This window comes from Cynocephalus volans, chromosome 2 (genome assembly GCF_027409185.1).
Source record: "Cynocephalus volans isolate mCynVol1 chromosome 2, mCynVol1.pri, whole genome shotgun sequence".
Classification (NCBI taxonomy): Eukaryota; Metazoa; Chordata; class Mammalia; order Dermoptera; family Cynocephalidae; genus Cynocephalus; species Cynocephalus volans.
In genome coordinates, this window is record NC_084461.1 from 126235481 (window position 1) to 126257307 (window position 21827).

At 38.4% G+C, this 21827-nt stretch overlaps 1 protein-coding gene across 3 annotated transcripts in view; it reads left to right on the forward strand.

The window, feature by feature from the left end:
• Positions 1 to 21827, forward strand: part of ARHGAP26 (Rho GTPase activating protein 26) — a 409057-nt gene that overhangs the window by 238702 nt on the left and 148528 nt on the right. For all 3 annotated transcript variants that reach the window (XM_063088222.1, XM_063088223.1, XM_063088224.1), the window contains exons 13-17: positions 121 to 186; positions 4438 to 4512; positions 16399 to 16486; positions 17995 to 18053; positions 19699 to 19804. In XM_063088222.1, coding sequence (XP_062944292.1) covers positions 121 to 186; positions 4438 to 4512; positions 16399 to 16486; positions 17995 to 18053; positions 19699 to 19804 — 394 coding nt within the window. The remainder of the gene's footprint in view (positions 1 to 120; positions 187 to 4437; positions 4513 to 16398; positions 16487 to 17994; positions 18054 to 19698; positions 19805 to 21827) is intronic.

Here is a 21827-nt window from a genome sequence, read left to right on the forward strand (position 1 = left end):
GAAAAATTTAAAGGATACATGGCCACACCATGCAATTGATTCCTTCTGAGTCAGTCAAGCCTTATCCTGAGATCGATTTGCATGGCTAGCAACCTGACTGCCCTTCTCTTGCTCTTTCAGCTGCACAGTTGGACAGCATTGGCTTCAGCATAATCAGGAAATGCATCCATGCTGTGGAAACCAGAGGTAAAGCAGTTTAACAGATGGCATTGTTCTCATGGAAGGTCATGCATCTGGTGAGGTGGCCAACCTGTTACCTGCTGTTTCCTGATTTTAAGTGACTCATTAACTCCCCGAGTGCCATTGTTGGTGTGTTTCCACAAGTGCAGGTCTGAAGCAGGGGTTCTCAAATAATTTTGTGTCATCAATTTCTTTGGCTGGTCAGAAGAATGTTTTAAATGTATATATGTAAAATACATAGGATTATAGAAACCAGTTACTGAAACTCAGTTTTCGAAATATTAAAAAACATAGTTGTGATATAGTAATACATATGTTTCTTTGTTAATACTTAATAAGTTATAGTGGTGGGTCTGATAACTGGTATAATTTGGAAGTAGTGATATTTTAAGATGTCTATAACAATTTTAATGTGTTATGAAAATGTCTGTGATTTCTGACCAGGTCTCAGGTACTACTAATTGCTATTGTTATTTGTTGCCTATATTCATAATGGGAGGAAATGCTTAATGTCAGTTATAAATTAGTGAAAATAAAGATGTATTTGTTTTCCTATCTAAGTTCATAGGCATCCTGAATTCTCTCCAGTTCACCTCTTGGGTGCTGTGGACCCCAGGTTAAGAACCCCTATTCTGGGGAGCTAGTCCCTGGGGACCATCCAGGCAGAGAGAAGGGGTCAGGCCCCTGTTGCACACTGGTCCTTTCCCAGGTCCATAGGAGCAGGACGTGGAGATCAAGGAAGCTGGTTCATCCTATAGTCTCCATCCCCTCCTCAGAGACTGCTGCAAAGGAGATTCCTCACTTTCTGTAGTTTGGAGCTTTGAGTGCACTAATCTATTGTACCTCTGAGAAAAACCGTGAACCATCTTCACTGGATTTGATTTGAACCATTGTCAGAGATGTGGATCTTATTTGTTTATTCTTCAGCCTTTAAACATACCAGCCCCCTTTATTTGTTTGAAAGAAATTCTGTCTTTTATAGCAGGGTTCATAACTCCTACAAGGTGAGAAATATAAACTTCCTTATAAAGGCTGTGAAGCATTGAGTAGATGAGGAGGGAGAAAACAAAGCTAGCCTCATGAGCTTCTATTCCTTGTATCCCATCGAAAGATATTCTTTCCAAAGTAGTTATTTTAATGTATGGAAACATGTTTTAAATGTTTGCTGCTTTCTTTTCCCTCTCTCTTTTTTTTCTGGCAGCTGGCTGGTATGAGGATCCGAACCTATGACCAAACCCTGATGTTAAGCATTTCCTTCCATTATGAATTCCTTATTATCGACACTGTGCTCTAACCAACTGAGCTAACAGGCCAACTCTGTTTCCTTACTTCCATGTACCTCCCTTCCACAAAATGGAGGCAACTTGTAAAGATATGTAAAATATATTCAGAGAATATAAACTAGAAGTAGGTGAGATTTCTGGGAATTGATTTTGAAGAAATAAGGATGTAGGCCAAGTTGAGCCATAAGGATGTTTACACAATGGTGTTGTTAAGGTGCCAAATCAGAAACTGGCCAGATATCTCAAAAATTGGTTAAATCATCAGTGGTTTACTTATGCAGTAAAAAACTATGGGTTACTAAAAATGCAGTGGAAATACATTTTTTTTTTTTTTTTTTTACATTTAACGTTTTCTTAAGTGTATATATACATTAAGTGAAAAATATAATTTAAAAAAACAGCTGCCCAGAATGAACCCACTCTGGGAGTGGCTGGGAGAGGAGCTCGTGTTACATGGTATTGTGCTGTATCAGTGGCTCTCCCTGCTGAGTTTTGCTATCTTCATTTGATTTATCTATTTGCCTTAACTGTAGTTTCTCAATTTTTTTGAAGTTTATAATCCTAAGGTACTTTTTCAACAGGAGTTTTTTCATTTTAAAAGAAAATAATGAGAAATAAGAGGTACAGGGTTATCAAAGGTAAGGGCATAAAAATGGAGCCAAAAGTGAGTCCAGAACAAAAATCTTCTTTCTCCCTATGAAGTTCTTCTACTTGCCTGAAGTGGGCCACCTGTTTGTCCCTTAGTTTTCAGCAGCCAAAACCAAGAGGGAAACCTAATCATTTAAACCTGCTCACAGAGTCTATGATAAATGCAAACCAGTAGCTCAGGAGGACAACTTTTTTTTTTTTTAAAGATGATCGGTAAGGTGATCATAACCCTTGACTTGGTGTTGTCAGCACGACGCTCACCCAGTGAGCCAGGGGCCAGCCCCAGGAGGACAACTTTTTGATGTAAAACTAGAAAATATATGCAATAAGTAGAAGAGACTCACAAGTTGGTTAGCTCTCTTAGCCTCTAGCTCCTTGTGTCCTCCTCACTCTAAAGTAAGGATGAAAATGATGTTTTATCTTCTAAGAAAGTTCTTAAAAGAAACTTTCAAAAGTTTATTTTGAAATAAACTTTTTAAGTTTAACACAAAGAATAAGGACAGTGTGAGTTAAATGCTATTTTAGCATAAAGACTTGAAAGAAATGGGTGTTTCCCTACCACAGTGCATATATGTACACACATGTTTGTGGTGACCAGAGATGAACAGACATCCCATACTCTCTGGGATTCATCAGTAATTGTCCAGTGGGAGGCAGAATTGTGTGAAGTCCCAGGAAAGCACAGGTATAAAAGAAGTAGAGATGCCCTTCCAGCTGACACATTACTCAATAAAGGTTCTGCCACTGAGTAACTTGGGAACCATCCCTTAGTTTTTGACCAAGGGCTCCTAGCCCATGAACTGCGAAGAATGATGTCCATGATTTTATAGCTGAAAGCTGTAAAATCCTATTATTCCAGACCAGTCCCCTTTTTTCATTAGTTCCACTCCTATATAGGTTTGTTGGAGACACTGTAGCCTTCAGCCCTTTCCTGAATTTCTTCCAGAAAATGGTGTTTTGGCCCCCAAGTCTTTTATAGTGGGCCTTGATGGAGTGTAACTCAGTGCTTTGCTTATTATTTGTAACATAACTGATCTAGGGGCTGGTGATATAATGGTGAACGAGACATAATCAGTGTTCTTAGAGTTTACTTTCTAGTTGTGTGGAGAAAGACAAAAAAATCAAATAAAGGTAATTTCAATATTGTTGATTGCTATAAAGAAAAGAAAACAGAGTAAGGGAATGACTTACTTTGTTTTGGTGTTGGTTGTAGGATGCATTAGATCAAAGAGGTTACATTTAAGGTGAGACCTGAACGGTGAAAAGATCTGGGAAAAGAGTGGTCTAGGTAGAGGAGATAGCTGGAGCAAAGGCTTGGTATGTTAGAGTAACAGGAAGGCCAGTATGGCTGGAGCAGAGTGCAGGTGGTGGTTGATGTGGTCAGAGGTGGGCCAGTGTATAGGCTTTGTAGGCCTCCCTTGGAGTTTTAAGTATGGTCTAAATGCAATGGAAAGCCATTGGAAGGTTTTAAGAACAGAGGCGATGTGAACTGATTTAGACTTTAAGAAGTTCACTCTGCTGGTTAGATACTAGACATCAGGGGAGTAAGATAGGAAGCAAGAGACCAGTTACTTGAGAGCTGTCAGATATGATGGGCCTAGGACTAACAGGAGAAAAATCATTTCAAATCACTTGGTCTAAATTCCCTTTTGTAAATGGTACAGTGATGATCTAATCCATACATGTAAATGAACAGAAGTACTGTGGTGGGTTAATTTTTGGTCTTTGTCTAGGTGTTCAAAATTAAACCCCTTCTAGTCTGATTGCACAGTTCCTTGTGTTGAATGAAGGTGTTTATCTTTTTTCTTCATAAAGAATATTTCATATTACAAATGAATGGGTTTTCTAATTTCTCAGTCTTGGCTAATGTTCCCTAAAATTAAAAATTGCCTACACCTCAATGTTTTAATTCTTCATGTAAAAATAGATTGTAACGTGTCCTTTTCAGTTGTATGATTTTTTTTTATTGTGTCATTTTTGGCTTTTTAAATTAGAAAATTGGTTAAATATGACATATTTGAAAGTATGTATTTTACATCTTTTAAAATGCTTCAGATGCTGCCTTTGGCAGGAGAAGAGGAAAGTTTCTTCCCCTGCTGATGACTGAACTAACACGCAAGCTGAAGTGTGCAGCACATCCGTGCAATCCTAGACAGCTGCACCAAATCCCACTCCTCTGCTAAGAGTTGAGCTGAGTGACAGGGGACTTTAATTAGAGCAGCTTTTAGGAGGACTGAGAAAATGAAAAAAAAGTGCATTTGGCTGGGTTGGCCTGACTTGTGTTCTGTCGTGCCTCTAATTAAATCATCACTATTTCTTTTCTCAGGGATCAGTGAGCAAGGGCTCTATCGAATCGTGGGGGTCAACTCCAGAGTGCAGAAGTTGCTGAGTGTCTTGATGGGTAAGTACAGCAGTGGCGCTGCTAGGCAGGTACCTAGGGGGAGGGGGACACTCTGAAAAGTCACCAGGTCCATGAGTAGGGACAGCCTCTGGAGAAGGAATGGGGTGTCCATGAGCTAACAGCCAGAAATCAGCTGCCCTATTTGCCAGTTGTCATGGCTGCTGTGGGCATTACTGTGAAAGCTTCGGAGTGGGAATGAACAAAATAAATAATGACCAAGTCCGAGGCACCACACCCTCTCTGTTTGTAGACTTGGCATTACTAGTCCAAGTGGCACTCAGTCATTCTTGTGACCACCACACCCTACTCTGTCTTCAATAGCTCATGACTCCCTCTGTCCTCTTTTGGGGCAGGTATTTAGTGGTATTTATTGGGCATTTAGTGCCCAAGGAAGGGCATCGTTCTAGACTGCAGAGGACCTCAGAACTCATTGCTGAGAAGGTATTGTGGAACTCCCAGATACAATGTATATAAGCAAATAAATCTTCCGATCCTCTTTGCTTCTAGATTTCAACGTAGTCTCTGTCATTTAAGCAGCTTAACTTCCTTTCCCACTGGCTGATAAAAATATAAAATCACTGTCTCCAAATTATCAGTATTTGAATCAAAAATCCGTGAGTCCATGAGCCAAAGTTGCTTAGGCTGCAGATATCCTGTATTTTCAGATATAAATGCAGCCAGCCTCAATGAGTCACATGGATTTAAATGGCAATCAGATCAGCTTTCACAGATCAGTGGCTGTTATTCATCCCCATGGAAGCCCCAGCTGTGCACTTGTAGAGATGGACTATCACTTGGGGTCACAGCTCAGTTTTCTGGGCAGAGACAGTTCTCTTGTTTTATTTGTAATTTCTTTTGCCATCTCCATTTCTAAAAATAGCTTTCATATGTCAAGAAATATCTCTCATGTTGGACAGAATGAGTCTCTTCTCTATCTCTTTTTTTAAGAGAGGTACTTACCTCTTATGGACAAAACCATATTGTATTAGTTATAGTGAGGGCTGTTGTTTGAAACTCTGATTATTTGTGAGATACTCTAGCATTGAGTATTTGTCTGGGAGTTCAGATTTGCAATATGGTTAGTTTTTAAAAAAGTAAAACCTTTTATTTTGAGATCGATTGACATGCAGTTGTAGGAAATAATACTGAGAGATTTCATGTACGCTTTACCCAGTTTCCTCCAATGATAACATCTTATGAAACTGTATTTCAGTATCACACCAGGATATTGACATTTATAGTCAAGATGCCGAATATTTTTGTCACCACACGCATCTGCCTCAGCCCCCACCTTGCACTCCATCTCCAACCCCTGGCAACCAGTAATCTGTTCTTCATTTCTGTAATTTTATCATTTCAAAATTGCTATATGAATGGAATCATACAATACATAACATTTTGGGATTAGCTTTGTTTTTGAGTCAACGTAATCCCTTCAAGGCTTGTTCAAGTTGTTGCATGTATCATAGCTTGTTCTTTTTTATTGCTGAGTAGTATTCCATTGATTGGATGAATGTACCATACTTTGTTGATCCATTCACCCATTGAAGGATATGAGGGTTGTTTCCAATTTGGAGCTATTATGAATAAAGCTGCCATAAATATTCATGTACAGGTTTCTGTGTGAACACACATTTGTTCCTCTGGGATAAATGCCCAAGAGTGCAATTGCTGGACTATATGGTGATACAATTTTTGAGAAATTCTAATGTAAAGAAGAATTAAGAGCCTAACAGGTATCCATCCTCAGTCTTTCATTTCTCACCAGAGCTGCAAACATTTGTGGAGTGTCTGCTCGCTGGAACAGATTGTCAGGTGCTAGAGATTTAACTTTAGAAGGAGCTGGTCCTTTTCTGCAAGGAGTCCTTCTGGTAGGGCAAGATATGCATGCATATGAAATCTGTAATGTAAAATATGATATTAGCACTTAATATGAGTTGGATATAGATTGAGTGGTGAAGAAGAAAGTAGAAGAATAGTTTAGATTCAAGAAGTATTATGAGTAATGGCATGGGGGTTAGAAATCAGAATCTGTGGTGACTGTAGCAGAGGGGATTGATTCTATGATTATTATTATTTTAATATTCGAAAGAAGTACTCGAGTCTGGGACAGGAGAGTTAAAGCTGAAAAGCTAATGTCTCTTTTGTTGAAGAACTTGAATATTGTACTAAGGAGTTTGGGTTTTTGTTTTTGTTTTTCCTGTAGGAAGTAAAAAGTTACTAAAGGTTCTAAGTAGTAGAGTTATATGGGTTACAACTCTTGTACACACACTAGTCAGTTCAGAGTAGTTTATAGAAAATAAAAAGGCATTTACGTGCTCACATAACTGGAAAATCCAAGATGGCAAAAGCATGGCATGATCTGGGGACTCTGGTGACATCTTTACTTTCGTTAGAGCCTTTCTCCCTTCTTTCTTCTAGCTTCTCAGTATCTGTGACCTCTGCAGGTCTTGGTATTAGTTTTATTTATTCTCTATGGGAGTATCCAGATAGGTCCAGCCTCAGCAATTCTTGGAACTGGCAATCACTGACAGTTTTGGCAGAAGGCCCCAGGAAGAACTTTGACTGGCCAGTATGGGGCCATTCACATGATTCACTTCTTAATCTTGGGCCGGTCACATGGTTCACAGCAGATGGATCCAGATGGACTGGATCTTGTGCCTATCCCTGGGGTATGTGGAGGATGGGGTGAAGGGGTGGAGTGGAGATGAGGTTAGTCCATGGAACCCCATAAACTGAGTGAGATTATTAATAGAATTATGAAGGCGTGCTTTCCTGAAATAATGACTGCTGGTGGTTTTAAAAAAAGTGTTCAACACAGGTATAACATGATCAATTTCTAGCTTTAGGAAGATAACCCTGGCAGCAATGTGGAGCATATATTTGATCATGGAAGGACATGGAGGAAGAAGACAATTGCAACTGATTAGGCAGAGCATACCCTACGAAGAGATGAACCAAAGAGCTGCTCTGAGGCCAGGAAGAAAGGATAGTCTCAAAATGATTGGAGAGAGAATCAACAGGACTTTGTAACACACTGGATATGGGGGAGTGTAAGGGGCAGAGAGATTTCAAAGATGACAGATTATTATGTAAGGTGGCACTAATGAAAAGAAATATGACATTTTAGACTGCTTTACTAATCTAAAAAAGAACCACTTTAGCTCAGTTGTGCTAAGCTGAAAGGATCTTGTTTTTGTCACTTCTCTTAGTGGCCCTCAAACAAGATATTTGTCTTGTTCTCTTCCTCAGTTTTCCTAGGGATAGAGAAGATAATTATGAACATCTGAGAAATGTCATGAAAAAGTAATAACTAGCAGCTGAAGGTCACAAGGCCAGCTGCCTCTTCCAGGAGGACATTACAAATAGACTGGAATCCAAACTGAGATCCAACCAGAGCTGAGATATGACCACAGTGTGAGATCTAATCAAAAGTTGAGAATGGTAACTGTGATTCTCCCTACCACTTAAGTTAGGCAGTTTGAATCTTGCAACTGAGGAATCACCCGTTAGGCCAGGTCTCCCAGCCTGAAGAGGGAGGCTCTGTCTTCCTTCTCTTCAGTGACCATTCTGTCATCTTCATCAATTCTTGGTCCTGGTACTGGTCTGGGCTAGACAGGAATGTGCAATAAATATGGCTCCTGAACGCTAACACCTTTCCCTAGACGGTGGGCAAGTGTGACCTTTTCATTTACTATTCCTTTATTGTATATTTGTGGGATGCCCTATTATGTGCCAGGCACACGTAAGATTTGGTTTCTTTGTCTCGTGCTCTAAAAAGTAGAATACTATGTTTTGATTATTGAGAGGATGGCTTGAATTAAGGAAAATCAGAGACTTCTTTTGATCGCTTTCAGTTTGTTGTTTTTACTCCTAACACATTAGGTGACCTTAGATAAGAAGAGGAATATGAGTCAGTGCTCATAGGATTCTTTAAGAAAGCTTGCTAGAATTATGCATAGCAAGTGCAGTGTAGCTTGGTGCTAGTATCATACCAAGAGCTACCCTTGATCTCTTCCTCCTAGCAACAAAGGTCATTAGTCTTTGGAAAGTGAAAAGTACTCATGAAGACTTGCAAATTTCCAGAAATAGAATACCTTCTGTGTGTGTCCTGGGTTTTTTCTGCCTGAATATTACGTGAAGATAAACCTTTTTAATTGTTAGCCCAACTTTTATAAATATATATATAAATATATATCAGCTATTGCTTGTTCAGTGCATGTCTGTCTCTCTGTCACTCTGTTTTAAGTAACTTTTTTTCCGATTAAAAGTTATGATTGGTCATTGTAGAAAATTTAGAGAAATTTAAAAAGAAGAAAATAAAAGTCCTATAGACCAGAGATAACCTTTACTCACCATTTTATCATATCTGTATTACATCAGACCATTTTTTCATATCATCACCTTTTTAATTTAGTACTATGTATACCACTACCATCCTTGTTAATACAGTACTATATAGTGTAATGTCATATAATAAATATAACAGTATATAATATGTTTGTAAAATTGAACTCACCCTGTGTATACATACTCCTTTTTGTCAGGCTTTATTCATGTATTACTATAAAGTGTCTACTTTCCCATTTTATTCAAGTTCTTCTAGAGTGTGATTTTCTTAGCCATGTGTTGTATAGATACACTATAACCATTTAATCTGTTCCCTGTTCCTGGGTACATAGGCTGAGTGCAATTCTTCAACATTCTGGAAAGTACTGGGAGAACAAACCCATAGGGGCAGGGTAGCAGAGGTGAAGAGCATGAATTCCGGAGTTAGACAAGTTGGAGTTCCACTGCTTATCCATTTGACCTTAGACAAATGATTTAGATCAGTCTAGTCTTCTCCTCTGTAGTAATGGTTCCTGCCTTCATAGTAATGTGAGAATGAAATAAAAAAATGCATGTGGGTTGCTGAGATCAGAACCTCTGCATGTTAAATAATAAATGTTAGCTGTTATAATTTTTAATTTTTAATTTTTTGTGTGTGTGTGGATGGCTAGTATGGGAATCTGAACCCTTGACCGTGGTGTTATCAGCACCATGCTCTAACAAAGTGAGCTAACCGGACAGCCCTAATAATTTTTAATTTTTATATGCATCTCTAATTATTTTCTTAGGGTTTATTTTATGAGTCAAGGTATGTACATGTTTTCAAGACTTTTAATTGATATTCCCAAGTTTGCTGCTGACATAGTCTGAGGAAAGTATACTATACCCCATATCCTTGCCATATTCTGTATTGCTTTTTTGCATATAAATTATAAGCATTTCTAAAATGTATCTCCATTTTAAGTTGGACTTTGTTTACATGTTTATTGCTGATTTATACTTATTTTATGAATTGCCTGTTTGTGTTCTTAGCCTGTTTTTCCATTGGTGTGTTCATCTTTTGATTGCAAGATCTTTTTAGATCGAGAGACTATGTTATCAATATTTTTTCCAGATTATTATTTGTCTTAAACTTTATTTAAGGTGCTTTTGTTTTTGTTGTCTTATGAATGTTTTAAATTTTTATTGAGTCTAGTCTATTCATCTTTTTTCTAGATGGATTATACCTTAAAAGACCTTCCCCATTCCAGGACTATCAAAACCTTTTGTTTTTCTTAAAATTCATCTGGAATGCATTCATGCAAAATGAAAACTTTCCTTTTTCCTCAAATATTTATCCAATTGACCAATAACTATATAATGAGATATCTTCTCTCTTTTCACTACTTTTAAATATCACTGTGTAATCATTCTTTTATACATATTGGGGAGTTTTACACATGTATTTGTAAAGGAAGACGAATCCCTTTTCTGTTTGTTTTTCTGCAATTCTCAAATCCTTATAACACATATTATCTTCATTTTTTTCCTTTTTAATGTTTGTTTTTCTCCTGATTCTTTGAATCCTAACAAATATTCTCAAACTTGTCTCCCACATTTATATCACTCATTTAAATTTCTGTTGGATTGATTGTTGTTGTTATTTTGCTGTTTATAATGCAGATTTCCCTTTTGTAATTGAATCTTCTAGTATCTTTTTAACTTTTTTTTTTTTTTAGTTCTTCATTTCTACCTTTCAGCTATCACCTTTATTATTTTGGTCTGTTTTTTCTTTTACTTTGATGTCTTATTTCACAGCATCCATATTTTTATAAATTTTATTTGTATTACAGAGCAGGTGCTTTCTGAATTATTTTTCAGAGTGCTTTGGTCTCTATATTTTATGCCAACAAATATTTTATGAGCTTTTTTATCTTATGTTTAGTGAAACTTGAACACAGAGAAGTTTTTAAATCTTTGCTATTAAATTCACTGTGGATGAATTCTTGTTCTGCCACTATTTTCCTGAATTTCTATCAGAATCAGCCTCTTAGATGATGATTGGAGGACTGTTGTACATGATTTGAGCCTACTTTCTGGTATTCTTAAATCTTTCATTTTGTGTGGACCTATAAGGCTGAGTAGGTTTCTCCTGGTTCTGCTATTGGGTTGTGGTCTTGAGAGAAGCGGAGTTTGGTCCTGGCTAATCTGAAGTGTGCTGTGGGTCCTCACTTGTCACTCTCATATTTCTTCTAAGACTTTCCCCTTCTGAATTCACTTGCCTTGATATAAAAGGACACCCCTCCACTTCTGTCCCCCAGTCTGATTTCACTGCCTGAATTATACCTCATGAGTGCTCAGTATGAGCTGGATGGGGTTGGGGGAGCACAGCATAGTACCCTTCCCAGGGTAGCTTGAGCCGTGCTTTAGGGTGAGCAGAGAGCCATTGTCCATCATGTGTTCACTCAAGTGGGTTTTTCTCAGACCTTCATCTGAGCTTTGCCTAGTGGATATTTCTCTGGTGACAGGAGGATGTTGACAGAGTCTAATTTTTTGTGCTGTTGAAAATTTGTTTTCCTTTTTTTGTGTGTTTTTATTACTGTTTCACCATGATGATGAAGGAATGCAGATTTGATGTTGCTATTTTTTCATCTTATCCTGTAACTTTTTCCTTTTTTTTTTTAATACAACATTTAAAGCAAAGTTAGTTCTACAGAGAACACAGGAAGGTATTAGATAGCAGTGCTTTAAAGCACAGAATTATAGTAGTATGCCTTAGTCACTTAATCTCTAGTTCAGCCGTGAACTTCTTAATCCTCTTCTGGGACCTTGAATGTCTGTATTCCTTTTTTCTATGCCCCTCACTCCCCACACCTTTTCAAAGAGTAGCATAAATAAAAGCAATCAAGGACTTCTTTCTGAAGAAATCCAAAAGTAATAGGCATTCTTCACGTCAACTTCTAAAACCTAAAGGCTTGCATAGTAGTGTAGGGAAACAGCCCCAGACTGAAAACTGTAGCCTTCTGGAAGCAGGGAAGGAAACATGCAAAGAGAAAACTTTCAATTGTACCCACCGTTAAAGGGGAGCAGGCGAATGATGACAGGACCAGGAGATAATAGACTATTTGGATTAAGGATTTATCATTCTGGGAGCTAGGAACGTGGCTACCAACCACAGTCCCAAGTTCCCAGAGAGGGGAGACCACAGATGGAAGTTCAACTTCCTCTCTGCTGCTGCCACCACGGCCTTTTCCTGTAGGGATGCTTCAGGCAGGCTCTCCTAAGACCTTTCAGATCTCCAGACAGAAGTGGCTGTGGGTCTTCTGGATTCTTAGGCATTCACTAGTTACAGGAAATGACTAAAGTTTTTAAGGTTTAACTTATAAAGTTAAACATGCCATGTGACCCATTTCTAAGTATTTTTATCCACTTCCACTCTTAGGTATTTACCCAAGAGATGAAAATGTAGTCCATACAAAGAACTGTATGCAAATATTTATAGCAGCTTTGTTCATAACAACCAAAATTGGAAACAACTCACGTTTCCAAACAACTAGTGAGTGGATAAACAAATTATGGCATATCCATAACATTGAATACTGTTCAGTAATAAAAGGATTAACCACTGGTACATGTAACAACATGGATGGATTTCAAAAGTATCTTACTATGTGGGAGTGGTTGCCAGAGGCTGGAGATGGAGGGAGAAGATTCAGTATGAAGGGGCACAAGGGAATTTTGGGGGCTGATGGAAATTACCTGTATTTTGATTGTGGTGGTGGCCGTTATATGACTGTATACATTTGTCAAAAATCACAGAACTATATTTTTAAAAGGGTGAGTATACTTCAATAAACTTGACTTTAAAAACACACCCCCACACAGGAGAGGGTTCTCAACCTTCCTCCTGATTGAAAAAATGCAAATTAAAACGAGATAACTTTTTTTTTTAAACCTATCTGATTGGCTGAGATTAGAGTGTTTGATTATACGTTACCATCAAGGATGTTAGGAGTCACTCTCCACCTTAAACCTCTGAGGGGCAGTTGAGCAGTATCTTTCAAAATTAAAAATGCACATTCTTTTTAACTCAGAAATTTCACTTTTAGGAATTATTTCTACAAGTAAGACATGTGCAAGGAAAAAGTAGTTTATATCATTTTTTATCATAACAAAAACCAGGGAACAACCTTAATTTTCATTAATAGGGTACATTAAATTAACTAGGGTATGTATATATAGTAAAGTATTGTAAAGTAGATTTTTTTGTGTGCTGATGTGGAGCAGTTTCATTGTTAAATGAAAATAGCAGTGCACAGAATGACATGTATAGTGTGCTCCCATTTGTGTTTTTAAAAGGGTGTATGTATTCATATGTGTGCTTGTATGTGCATAGACTATTAGAGATAGGATATACACATAAAGAAAATGGTATTAGCAGTTGCCTCTACCATAGGAAAGGCTTACCTTTTAATGTATATCTATTTGAATTTAAAGTTTTTTATTATGTGCATATATTACCTTCTCAGTTAAAGAGAAAAAAACTTTAATTTGCATACATTATAATGTGTTATTAGGAAATTTAGGAGGTCAGAGGTAACTTTCCTAATCATTTCCTCCAGAATGTCCTTTAGTGTCTTTGTCAACAACATAAATAGTGGACTAGATGGTTCTTGGACTAATGCAGGTGACATTTCTAAGATCATCTCCCTACTACCTCAGTTTCTAGTCTGTGTCTCATCATTTTCTGAATTTGTGTGGTAGTAGGTTGAGAAGGAAATATAGTCATTCCACTTTATGCACATGATGCCTTTTCGTTCATTGGACTGCTCCTCTAGTTTAGGTGCATTTTCCTAAGCACTGAAGTGGTTAAGTGACATGTTGGGGAGAAATGTGTTAAGTTCTAAAGCAAATTATAAATGATGTCTCTGCAACATATTCACATGTCACCAGGAAGCTTCTGTAAGTGAAGGGAGCATCAGTAGGGAGGGGTGGAAATTGGCAGCACTTTCTGAAAATGGGGTAGCTTGGGAGGCTGTATTCAATTTAGTTTGTATATTAAATAAATTAAAATGGATGTGCTTAAGTTATGAGCCTTGCCTCATCAGTGCTATAAAAAGCCCTTTAGCTGGGCTGTAATTTGACTCTCCTCTCTGTAATGTTACGCAATATTCCTATGGTTACAGAGCCCGAATAAGTGGAAGCTAATCATTAGTTTGCTAAATGTGGTTCATGGAATAGTTCACAACTCCCAGACCTGCCAACTGCTGCTTGTTTAATTTCATGTTCACTCTTCTTGGGTAGAAGTTGGTTTGTTCCTCAGAAAAATGTACAGTAACATTTGCCTAACATCAAGGAACCATGCAGCATGGCAGCTGTCCATGAGTGTTGGGGATGGGGAGGGAGAAAGGTCATGCTAAGCAGAGTTGTTTGATACATGCACTTCTGTAGGAAGAAACCATTCAGGGAGTGTGAGATGACAAAGAAAGAAAAAAAGATGCAGAGGTTTTGGATATTAGGAAAATCACCTTTTGTGAACTTTTGAGAAATTTGGTGTGATAGAACTCTATAGAATTTACCATTCTGTGGCCCCCAAAGTAAAATTATATTCTTTATATTCTTCCTTGTTTGTTTCATGTGACGAGAATGACTGCATTATTTCCTAGGGTCACCTGCAAACATCACACAGGTTCTCTGCCTTTAGAAGCCACCCATTTTATGAGCTGGGGCCCTTTCCTCTCTCATCTCCAGTATGTGTCAGGGGAACATACTGAGAGCAGTAGGAACCAGCTGGATTTGTGCCCTTACCTGGGGATTATAGGCTAAATCCTTAAGCCATTCATGATTATTTGGCCTTTCCTTACTAGGATGAAAGCAGGTTCTTTCCCAGTAAGTAGAAAATGTATTGTGCCCACCTGTGATTCAGTCTCCTATTCCAACTGAAAGGATATTGACTCTGTGAGAGAAACCTCTTTCTTAGTTACTGTCCCATAAGTCTTCTTCGAAACTGTCCAGAAACAGACAGTCTGATTGCTATCTCTGTTTACCTGTTTTATCATTTAGATCTCTTTAGATGGTCAAAAACAGAAAACCTGACCTAACTGTCTTAAGGGGAAGAACTGGAATTTATTGGCTCACCTGATTAAAAAGGCATGGCCAGATACAAGGGCTTAAACCATGTTGTCAAGACCCACTGTCTCTATTTCTCTTGTCTCTGGCTTTGTTTGTCCAACTCACTTTCAGGGTCTACGTGGTGGCACCTAGCTGTTATACAACCTGCCAGGTGCAAGCCCAGCAAACAGTAGGTATCTTTTCCCCTGCCTCCTGGAAAAGTCCTGGAGTTCACTTTAATGGGGCTGGCTTAGGTCTGGCCATCTCTGAACCAGTCACTGAGTCCAGAGCATTGATATGTGTTTGATCAGTCTGTCCTGAATCTCATTCCCCACCCCTGGAAGGAGCAAGAAGAGGGTAGCTCCCCAACCTAAAATGCACTACACACGTGCACAAAAGGAAGTGGGAGCTGGTGGGCAAATAACTAGTCTTAAGCCACTATGAGGAAGTGGGATTCTCCCTTAAACGTACTAAAAGACTCCACTGGCCACCCGCCAGTTTGTGTGACCTTACCCGCCTCACCAGCGACAGGATGGGGTTCTGTGAAGCAGTTCGTGCTCCCCAACCTCTGCCTGTTATTCTCACCTTCCTGTTTGCTATTCAGGAAAACTACAAGAATTCTCTTTCCTCTTCTTTTATAATACACACTTATTCAAAATACACACAAAAGTCTATACAAGAGGAGATGAAGAAATTATTAGGAGCCAGTATAATTATGGTGGTTCTCATTGTACATCTGGGTTTTAAGGCAATTTTAAAAATATGTAAAAGTAATGGAATCAAATCATTGTTTAAAAAATATAGAAACCACAATTCCACTGCTTTAACCCAACCACTATTTTAATTTTAGAGTGTTTCCTTTCAGCCTTTGTTCATGTGAGTTTCTCACAAACTTTTATATCTTGGGTTTTTTTGCTTGACATAGTACAGACATTTTCCATGTTGCTTTACAGTCATTGTTGTTATGTAAGTGGTAACATAATATTCCATCAGGTAGATATACTGCAATTCACTTAATCCTTCTTCTGTCATTTAGACATTTAGGTTGTCTCTTTTTTTGTTTTTCTACTGTTATAAAGAATAGTGTGTGCTGGACATTTCTGGGGTATATAACTTTTCTCATGCCTTATCTTATTTCCTAAGGGTAGATTGTGAGAAATGGGATTACTGGTTCAGAGAATATAAACATTTTTAAGACTCTTGATACATATTGCCAAGTTGCTTCTCAAACTGTTGGATTTATCTCTATGTCTACAGCAATTTATGAGAGGATCTGTTTCACAGCATTCTTGCCAGCAATAGATATTTAGATTGTTAAACATTTCTAATGTTATTTTTCTAATCTAATAGGCAAAAAATGCGTCATTTTTGTTTTAATTTGCATTTCTCTGGTCACTAGCAAGGTTAGATGCTTTTATGTGTGCTTGTTTATGTTCTGCTTTATATATTGTCTTTTCTTTGTTTTAGACCCCAAAACAGCTTCTGAGACAGAAACAGATATCTGTGCCGAATGGGAGATAAAGACCATCACTAGTGCTCTGAAGACCTACCTAAGGTAGGGACTTTCCATTTTCAAGGCAGAGTGCCAGCTAATTATCATGCGATCAGGAAGAAAGCAGTTTTATTTTCAGCCTCCAGAGAGCTGTTGGGTGGGTGGTTGAGATGTGGAAACAGCTTCTGTGTGGGTGCATTTAGCTCATCTGGTCAAATCAATTGTAAATCATCCATAGTTGATGGGTTGCCGTTATGAAATGGTTCCATGAGTGATTTACGAAGCTTTGCTCTTTATAAGAAACACTGTGATAATTAGCCTTGAATAGACCCTAAAATGTGATCTTCCCTGAAATCCCTGAATAATCTGTTAAGAAAGCAAAGAATCACGTATCACATTCTGTTGAGAATACATGATTACATACCCCATGTATTTTGATATTTTTTGTGTTGCACAGATACTGTACATTGCTGACTTTGTTCATTAAAAATGCAAATTTAGTGGAATGCCTTTTTGACTCCTTCCACTTAGATTGGTAAATATTACCTTCCTATTTTTTCTTGTCTTAATATATATGATATTACTACTACCTCTCTACACCTCCCTTGGTTATTAAGGGGTGTATTTTTGATCAGCTGCCTGCATCTCAGTTTCATAAATAGACTGAAATTTATGCTGGACTTGACAGGTAGGCATATTGTAGTTCTGCACTGTAGTTCTTACCCAGGAAAGTGGGACTTAGTCTTAAACAGAGGGGAGAACTGCAATCATGAATTGCATAAGCCTTTATACAGGTTTTGTGAAGATTCACTTGGCTGGAGAGCAAAGCAGGAAGGCCACAGAAAAGGAACTGGTGATGCAGGTTCTATTGGCTACTGGGGAATTGAAGTCAAGAGTAAGACATAATGCAGATGATGACTAAGAGTTGAAGTAGAGGATCCAATGAGAATAAAATCTGAACCAGTAATAAAATGAATAATGTACAGTCTGTTGAGAAATTTATTATGTGGACTATCAGAAAAAATTCAAGTTTATAGTTAAACATATTCATACTCCAGCAGGAAAATGTGCTTATATCATGCCTGATATTAGGGGTTATAGCCCTATTTAGCATTCTGGAGTAACACCCCAGAGCGAATTTACCACAGAAACACCTACAAAAGTTTTCCAGAGTTTCTCGATGAACTGATTCTAACAACAAGCTGCTGGGAAACGAGAGTTTAAGCACACAGGTAATTGCAAATGTGTAGTTGCCTGTTTCTCAGACACATCTTGAAATGCTCTAGTTTATGAGTGAGTCACTGTCTGTAAAGAAAATCTCTTAGTTTGTGCTAGACTTTTGCATTAACACTTTTTTAGTTGTGACAATTCCCTTAAAAAAGAGGGAATGAAACCTTCAGGTGATATCTCAGGACCCTTTCAGTAGGGAAACTAAATTGAGTTACTGTTGTTTCCCTGTCGTCTTTGTCTTTGAGTGATGTCATACAGTTTGGCAGTCTCTAGGTTGCTGTTTATAGAGAATATGCTTATTTCATTATTAAAGCTGACTAGCGTATGTCCTTTTATCCCAGAATGCTTCCAGGACCACTCATGATGTACCAATTTCAAAGAAGTTTCATCAAAGCAGCAAGTAAGTCTTCTTTTTGTCTGTTTTAAGGAGAAGAGAATAGAGTTTTCCATTTCAAAGAACAGTTAGTATCCCCAAATACATATTATCTAACCCTTTATATTCTGCATATAAACTGCCCACATGTGTGCTCCTTAGACTCTGACACAGAATAAAAATGAAACCACATCAGGATTTCTTTTCTTTTTTTTTTTTTTTGTCTTTTTCGTGACCGGTACTCAGCCACTGAGTGCACTGGCCATTCCTATATAGGATCCGAACCCGCGGCGGGAGCGTCGCTGCGCTCCCAAGCGCTGCACTCTCCCGAGTGCGCCACGGGCTCGGCCCCACATCAGGATTTCTAAGGGCCTTGCTACCATGTTGAATTTACGGTAGAGGAGAGAAAAAACAAGTTCGCCTTTCTAGTTTTGATTATTGGAGTTCTAACTTCTTGGGGTATTTCCAGCCTTTAATTAGCATTTTGCAGAATGAATCAGACATGGCACATTACCTAAATTGAGCATTGGAAGTGTTTCTCAGAATATGAAGCCATTTATATAACTTCACAGTCCCCTTTCCATCATGTCTTCCATTTACAGCTTCTGATAATTCTTCAGCTGTATCATACAGGTCCCTAGCATCATATTACTGTTATTAAAATACATAGGGATTAGGTGCAAGCTACCCTAAGTATCCTGGAATCTGTCTCTATGGGATAGGTCTGTAAGGGGCAGTAATATTCTCTATCAGATTTAAATCTGGCATGAATCCTCACAGTATTACTATGTCGATAGCTTGTGCTTCTCCCTAGTTCCTTTCAGCTTTTCGAATTTGTTTACCCTGGTAGCTACTACTGGCCTAATTTAGTAGTACTTCATGTTCTGGTGGCCTTATCTACTGATAGTTGTCCCCTTAAAACAGGGAGGAGGAAGACATGGGAGGAAGCTAGGAGTGAGGATGGTGTTTATGTGATTTCTTTCTCAGAGAAATTCCAAACCCATAGCAACCATTCTCTAGTAACCTCACATCAGTCCTATAAATAGGTGTGATGAGAACCATCAATCTATTTGCCATAGAAACAAAGCTACTTACCCAAGTTCAATCAAGAGAATGTGATGAGCCATGATTTAGATTACAGATTGGAAGAAATATTTAAATATTTTATCTGCCATTGCTGTCTTTATGGCAGGCTGCTTGTCAAACATGATTTGAAAAATGGTCACTTCTTTGATTTCTCTGATGTCTTGAAGTGTTATTTTGATATTTGAGACGTCTGCAATGTTGCTCATGTAAGATTTGTTTATCACTTTGAGTGCATGAAGTTCCTTCCTTCCTTGAAATGAAGTTGTCCCTCTAGGGAGCCAGCTGCTCCTGAGTTCATTCCTGCTTTGGGTGTGCAGTCGACTGGCTCCATTTCATCACGTCATCATTTTGGCGTGAATTTTTTGACAGTCATTTTTTTTGATGAACTCTGTTACAGGAAGTACCATTAACAGGACTTCTGGATGTAGTCATGCTGGTCATGCAGTATGCATGCAGGACAGGATTGTAAGTCTTTGAGAAATCCTTGGTCTGTTAGTACCCAATCTTTGGTTTCCCTGGATTTTTGTCTTATCAAATGGTTTAGCTGTGACACTGATAAAATATTACCTCCCTCCTTCCTTCACAGAGCTGGAAAACCAGGAGTCTCGTGTCTCTGAAATCCACAGCCTCGTTCATCGGCTCCCAGAGAAAAATCGGCAGATGTTACAGCTACTCATGAACCACTTGGCAAAGTAGGTTTAAGACTGAGTGCTGGCCCTTTTCTCACCCTAGAAAGTTCTTATCTTAGCAATAAAGCTGGTCTCAGTCTTGCTTATGTTTCCCTCTCCCACTATTGCATCAGGTATGCTGGAGGCTTAGGAAAGAAATGTGTGAAATGTTAACTGCAGTGGATAACAGCAGCAAATGCCAGATGGCCTTCACAGAGGAGGCTGGGGCAGTGCCCATGCAACCAGTTCACCAACCAGAGCTTGCAGGGGAATTTTGCTTATGATGATCACGGGCACCCAGAATGTTCATCCATGGTACAAAGTCACCATGCAGAGTTTTCAGGGGTTATATGAGGGTACCTGAAAAAGTTCATGGGAAAATAGAATTAAAATATGATATGAATCTTTCCATGAACTTTTTGAAAACCCCTTCTTATCTTCTGGTGATTGTCAAGGACAAAGAAGAATGTGTTGTGGGTTTACAGAACTTGGATTTGGAGTAAGGAGGCCTGGATTCTAGAGCTGACTCTGTTCTTAACAAGCCACTTAATCAGCCCTGGACAAACATTGAACCTTCTATTCCTTAGTTTCTTCATCTGTCAAATATGGATAGTAGACTTTCTTCCTTTGTTGACAAGGTCATTGATTTAAAAAGTTACATGTATTAAAGCCTTTGAAGAAGTATAGAGAATAAAGGAATTATTTTTGGCAGATGTCCCCTTGCTCTCTGAGATGATCGACGTATTCCTGCTAGGAGTATTTACAATCTTGGAATGGTTTTGAATTTTTGTGTGTTATTGTTGCTTGACCCTTTTAGGAATGGTCTTGCTGCACCAGTCTCTGTGTTTGTGCATGTTCTCACCTCCTGTCGACTTTGGTGGGATGTTCTTGATTGCAGACTGGAGCTCGAGACAAGAATGAGAGTATAACAGTTAACGTAAATTGTTCAGCCCTGAATTCTACTGAACTGCTATGTTATAAATTTGGCCCTTGCCCACAGTTTGCTCATGCCATTAAGTTATTTCTTTGGGATAAGTTGATACTCCTCTGAAGGAGATTGGCATGGATAATCCTCATATTCCTGTCAAACACTTGATAGTACCTTTTGGAGAGAAAGCAAATATATATCATAAAGATTTCCATGGGCATTAATTAAGAAGAATCTGATGTTTTGTGTGTTGGTAAGAAGCAATTATATAGAGTCAAGGGTTGCTCCGTTATTGATCAAATCTTTTTCTTGCCATGACACATGTTCGGGAATAAGTAAGAAGCATAGCAGAGAACATGCAAGTTTATAGGGAGGATGCTCAAAAAATGTCAAAGAATCTTGATGAAATGTATTTAAAATAATGGGACGTGGGCTTTAAAAAAGTAACTCCAGATCCTTTGAGGTGACAGTTTGGTGCCTGTTCCATACAATCCAGAGTCAGGCATTTGTTAAATGAAAAAGCTGGTTTAGATCTTACTTGCAAAACTTTACACATTTAAAGGGCATGCACCAAAACAGGAGGTTCCAGCTACACGCTGCAGCCATGTATGTGTAGGGACTCTCGGTCTTAAGGAGGCCTTCAGGCCTGCTGGGAACAGCTGGAGAAGGGTTAGGAACCAGCTAAAAGTAGTGGGTCTTTTCCAGCTGTGCAGTTGGATTGGGAGCTTAATTGGACTGAGAGAGACCAATAGTGAATAATGATCCAGATGCAGCAAAGCCAGTATTCATTTTTCCCGTTTTTAAATTGCCACGAGGATTAAGCCTCTTTGAAAAAAAAAGAGAAGAGATTTTAAAAACAAAACAAAGCCCTTACAGTACATCTTGAACAATTAATCCTGCTCATCTCCTGGTGAATGGTTTATTTTTTCCATCCTTCCCCAATCCCTTTAAGTTCAGGCCATCCTTGTTCCTAACCTAAGGAGTAGTACAACTGGAATATTAAAGTTATAGCTGTGACCTTGAGTTTTTGTCTTTTAGTCGATTTAAACCAATTTTGTTGCTGGAGTTTTTATTTCATAGCATTTCTGGAGCATTGTGTCTTGTCTTTAATACTTGTAT